The 5,015-nt window shown below is 41.1% G+C and overlaps 2 protein-coding genes across 2 annotated transcripts; one reads left to right on the top strand and one right to left on the bottom strand.

Annotated features, from left to right (window-relative positions):
- On the bottom strand, nt 1-497 carry LOC310966017 (transcription factor HES-4-like; the record flags this gene model as incomplete). The annotated part of the gene is made up of 2 exons (XM_083939804.1): nt 420-497; nt 1-318 (listed from the first exon to the last, which is right to left on the bottom strand). The coding sequence occupies exons 1-2, from the start codon at nt 480-482 to the stop codon at nt 1-3; spliced, it is 381 nt and encodes a 126-aa protein (XP_083795930.1). The 5' UTR covers nt 483-497.
- Nucleotides 498-4,218: 3,721 nt separating this feature from the next.
- Nucleotides 4,219-4,763, top strand: LOC310965306 (transcription factor HES-4-like; the record flags this gene model as incomplete). The annotated part of the gene is made up of 2 exons (XM_083938818.1): nt 4,219-4,332; nt 4,446-4,763. The coding sequence occupies exons 1-2, from the start codon at nt 4,270-4,272 to the stop codon at nt 4,761-4,763; spliced, it is 381 nt and encodes a 126-aa protein (XP_083794944.1). The 5' UTR covers nt 4,219-4,269.
- Between the last annotated feature and the right edge of the window lie 252 nt (nt 4,764-5,015).

Below are 5,015 nucleotides of genomic sequence, written 5' to 3'. Positions count from 1 at the left end.
CTACCACGGCCTCCAGAGGGCGCTGTTGACCGGACTCTTGTCTTTGGTGACGCTGCTCTGGACTGTGGAGCTCAGAAGAGAGAAGTCAGCCTCTCTCAGGTTGTTATCAGAGGAAGACTGCAGCTTGTTGAAGTGGTTCAATCTTCTCTGCTGCTGCAGTCGTCTCAGGACACAAACGGTCATCTCCAGGATGTCTGCTTTCTCCATCTTGGAGTCTGGCTCCTGTTTGAGGAACTCTGGACCCAGGAGAGACTTGAGCCGCTCAATGCTGCTGTTGATTCGCTCTCTGCGTAACTTCTCCACCAGAGGCTTTCTGAGCTACAGAAAGAAGAACAAAGTCATGAATAAACTTATTCCGCAGGATAGTGTTGACGACGTCTCGCTGACAATATTTCAGTCTTCTTGAAGCTTCAGTTTACCTTGTGGGTCAGAGTCAGATGCTCCTCAGAATGGGTCATTGCTGCAGTGAGTGTAGGTGCCATGTCTGGGTCTCTGTGCTGTAGAGGTCTCTGCAGAGAGAGTCTGAGCTCTGCTGGCTTCACACCTCATATTTATAGACCCACATCTCCATATGAATGTGTGGGTCTCGGTCTGGTTGGAGTTTCTCACAGTCTCAGCCAATCAGAGAGCTTGGTGAGACAATAAGGGATGTGGCACACATAGTGCTGGGGGATAATGGTTAGATCTCAGGGGAACAGGTGGAGGACTTGGGGGGGGGGGGGGCTGATGTAGAGAGACTCACAGAGCTCTGTTTGAATCTGGGAAAGTGGTGACCCTGTAGAGAGCAGATCTGCTGCCTGATGCTGGGATCAACGACTTTGACTGAGCGCACGCCCATCCTCCCATCACACACGTGAGGGAAGAACACTGGGAAGATTGTCCTCAACCTTAAAAACACCTTTATACCTTTAAGGATTGTTGCATTTGCGCTATTTAATCAGTCCTTGATAAGTTGACCGTGTTGACCAAAACTGAAATGATTTTAAAGGTCATCTTTAATCTTAAAGCCAACATATTGCATTATTATGAACAGGTAACACAAACCGTCATGCAAACACACGTTAGTTCATAATTTGTGATGAGATGATCACTGAGTAAAACACTGAAGTCAAAATCATTCACCTGAAACAGATGTGCCTCCTGTCTTGTAACAAGTTCCTCAAGTGTTTCCCACACTGGGAGCTGTGATCAGTGCCCCACAAAAGGACTTTGAATGCCTCACCAGCGGCTACTGGCCCTGTGTTGAGCAAAGGGCAGAACTTGGCGGCAAAAAAAAAATGGAGAAACACTTCAACAGTGGCTTTAGTTTCAAAGTGAAGGGTATTTGAATGGAAGGCAATTTTGGCGAGGCAAGGGAAGTTTTACTTAAATAGCGCATTTTAGCAACAAGGAAATACAAAGTTCTTTACATAAAACATTAAAAGGACATTTAAGAACAATTAAAAAATGTCAGTATAGAGAATAGAAAAATAAAATCAGGCTATAAAAGAATAAGACAGGTAAAAAGAATGCAACAATACAAGTTACAGTGTATGAATAACTATCTATCTAATAGTTAAAGGAATACCAAATTCACTTTGTCCACTTTAGTTTTTCTAAAACAAAGTCCAATAAAAATGCCACCTGTCATTTTTTGTCTGTGTGTCTTAAAACAAATGGACAGCTTTATATGTGTCTAAACATAAAGCAGGTCTTTATCACCCTTGTTATTCAATTCAATTCAATTCAATTTTATTTATAGTGCCAAATCATTACAAAAGTTATCACAGGACGCTTTACAGAGTAGGTAAAGACCACACTCTATGACTTATTTGTGATTATACGAGCGACATTGCACTGGCAGTTTGGCATCCAGCAATAGAATTTTAAAAAAAGGCTGTCATTGAAATAATGGCCTGATTAACAGAGGGGAATGAAGTTGGCAAAAGTTAGAGCATTGGGACCAGAGAGAGGAAGACAGAAATAAAGAAATACAGAGAAAAAGTGTGCCAACTCCCCTCTGAGGATAGTCAGGTGCTGGTGGACCTGAGGATGCTAATCACACCCAACTGTGACTGTGCTCTCACAGCTTTCCCACACTCTGCCCATTGACTGAGCTCCCACAAAACAATAGACATGTGCCTTGTTAAATGCTAATTCATTCCCACACAAGCAGCTCCCAGCTCTCCCCTGAGGGTAAAGTTTGTTGTTTAGACACTCTTCAATTAGGACATGAGGGCAGGAGAAATAAACACAAATATTTTGACTGGGGATGTAATCTAACAGCCACTCAACTAAAGGTATTTGGGTGCAGATATCATTTCTTTCTCGATCGCTTTGGCTCAGTTATTATAGAACAAAAATACTTTATTGATTGGCTTGTTACATTTGCTACATTCTTGAAAAAAATTATATAAAGACGTTGTAAGAAATACGTAAAACATGTACATTCTTCTGCAGGAAAAACAATCCACTTTATGTATCTAAAAAGAAGTAAGAAATTGCTATTTTAGATTAAAATAATTCTTATTGAGTTATCTTGAATGAACAATTAGTTTTTTGTTCACAACATATTTGAATTTCTCATTCATTCAAGCAAATTGCATGTGTGTGCAAAAGTACAATAGTCTATAATTCGCACAATAACGCTTTCTGATCAAAACTGATGAGTTGAAATTGTCACACTCATAATCTCTAATCCTCATTTGATCCGTCACATGCAAAATGAACCATTCAATTATCAAAATCTGTCAGACATACATGAATATTTCATAAATATCTATGACATTGAATGTTTATGATGTCTGCTCAATTGGCAAATAACCTGTCATTTAACCTTTTTGTTTGTTTTTGTGTTTTATTTTTGGCATGGATGTCACTGTCGTAAAATGTTTCTGTTCACTATGACTTTACACGAAAAGACCAAATGTGAATATTCTGTAACACACTGTTACAAAAATACATTTACTGTGCATTTAAATATGCATATCTCTTTTCTGTGTACAGTAATACTCAGTATTGGTTTTCCCAAGTAAACTGGTAAAATCCGAATTTAAAAAGCTCGGTGAAAAACCCATTCAACATCTAAATATTCATATTCACAGTTGTCATTTTCACATTTTAAAGACATATACACGTTAAGCATATAATTAAAATAATCATGCTTTAGTGAGTAAGAAAAATGTCAACATTAAGTCAGTATGGAGAATTTCTCCCTCCCTCTCAGACGTCTTTGTCTGGTCCGCCTCTGTTGTCCCACTGCGGCTCTGTGAGTGCAGTTCTCCCTGCTTTCCCACACTCCGTCCTTTCACTGCTCTCAACAACAAAAGAAGTGTGTCTGGTTGCACATCACATTAATTACGGAGTCAGTTTACGAGGCTTGTCTCACTGCCTCTGAATGGAAATTCCTCTCGTCAAGGCTCATCATTACCAAGCTTTTGTAAAATGTCTAACAGGAATGCAGACATGAGGATTAATACACATTCAAAGGCTCCTTTCGCCTCATTTAGGTTCAGATTGTTCCACCTCATTCCAGGCTGTTTATTTTTATGGGATAAAAGGGTATCTATTCCTGAATTGATCAGGTACTGCTTACGGTGCAATAAGACTATGAATGTGAAGTTCAGCTGCAATCAAACTTTATTTAAAACATGATCAAAATATCTTCATAATGAAATTAGTGTTTGAAAACTACTCCACTGCATCAAGGCAGGACTGTATTACTCTCTTACAGTTTAGACTTCAACTATCCTACAACATTAATAGACCACCCAGTTAAAAAAGAAATCCAAGCACATACAGTATTTTTTATGCATTAGATAGTGTTAAGTTTGAGGATTTGTCCTTGTATGAAACAGAAAAACTGTACATGTATGTTCAGTTAATGAACATGATGTTTTTATCATTCTCCCTCACGTGTGTGATGGGAGGATGGGCGTGTGCTCAGTCAAAGTCGTTGATCCCAGCATCAGGCAGCAGATCTGCTCTCTACAGGGTCACCACTTTCCCAGATTCAAACAGAGCTCTGTGAGTCTCTCTACATCAGCCCCCCCCCCCCCCCCCCCAGTCCTCCACCTGTTCCCCTGAGATCTAACCATTATCCCCCAGCACTATGTGTGCCACATCCCTTATTGTCTCACCAAGCTCTCTGATTGGCTGAGACTGTGAGAAACTCCAACCAGACCGAGACCCACACATTCATATGGAGATGTGGGTCTATAAATATGAGGTGTGAAGCCAGCAGAGCTCAGACTCTCTCTGCAGAGACCTCTACAGCACAGAGACCCAGACATGGCACCTACACTCACTGCAGCAATGACCCATTCTGAGGAGCATCTGACTCTGACCCACAAGGTAAACTGAAGCTTCAAGAAGACTGAAATATTGTCAGCGAGACGTCGTCATTGTTTCTGCTAACACTATCCTGCGGAATAAGTTTATTCATGACTTTGTTCTTCTTTCTGTAGCTCAGAAAGCCTCTGGTGGAGAAGTTACGCAGAGAGCGAATCAACAGCAGCATTGAGCAGCTCAAGTCTCTCCTGGGTCCAGAGTTCCTCAAACAGGAGCCAGACTCCAAGATGGAGAAAGCAGACATCCTGGAGATGACCGTTTGTGTCCTGAGACGACTGCAGCAGCAGAGAAGATTGAACCACTTCAACAAGCTGCAGTCTTCCTCTGATAACAACCTGAGAGAGGCTGACTTCTCTCTTCTGAGCTCCACAGTCCAGAGCAGCGTCACCAAAGACAAGAGTCCAGTCAACAGCGCCCTCTGGAGGCCGTGGTAGACACCTTGTACAAAAGTGGAGCTCACGAGTGAAACGATCAGTTGTAATTTTCGACTTTTAACCTCGTCCTCATTCTTGTGGTTGTCTCATTTTGAAGAGTAATTGCATGTGTTTCTGCAACTTTTATTACCTTTTGTAAAGGTATGTGTTTCTGTGAAAGTCGCAGGTTGGCTCCTTTATATAAGGTAGTCACTTAATTCTGATTAAGACGTTACTCTGTAAAGTAATCATTCCCAATGGGAATGCCTCTAT

Source organism: Echiichthys vipera (assembly GCF_963691815.1).
Source record: "Echiichthys vipera genome assembly, chromosome: X".
NCBI lineage: Eukaryota > Metazoa > Chordata > Actinopteri > Perciformes > Trachinidae > Echiichthys > Echiichthys vipera.
Note: the sequence above shows the minus strand (reverse complement) of the source record. Positions and strands in the feature narration are given on the sequence as shown.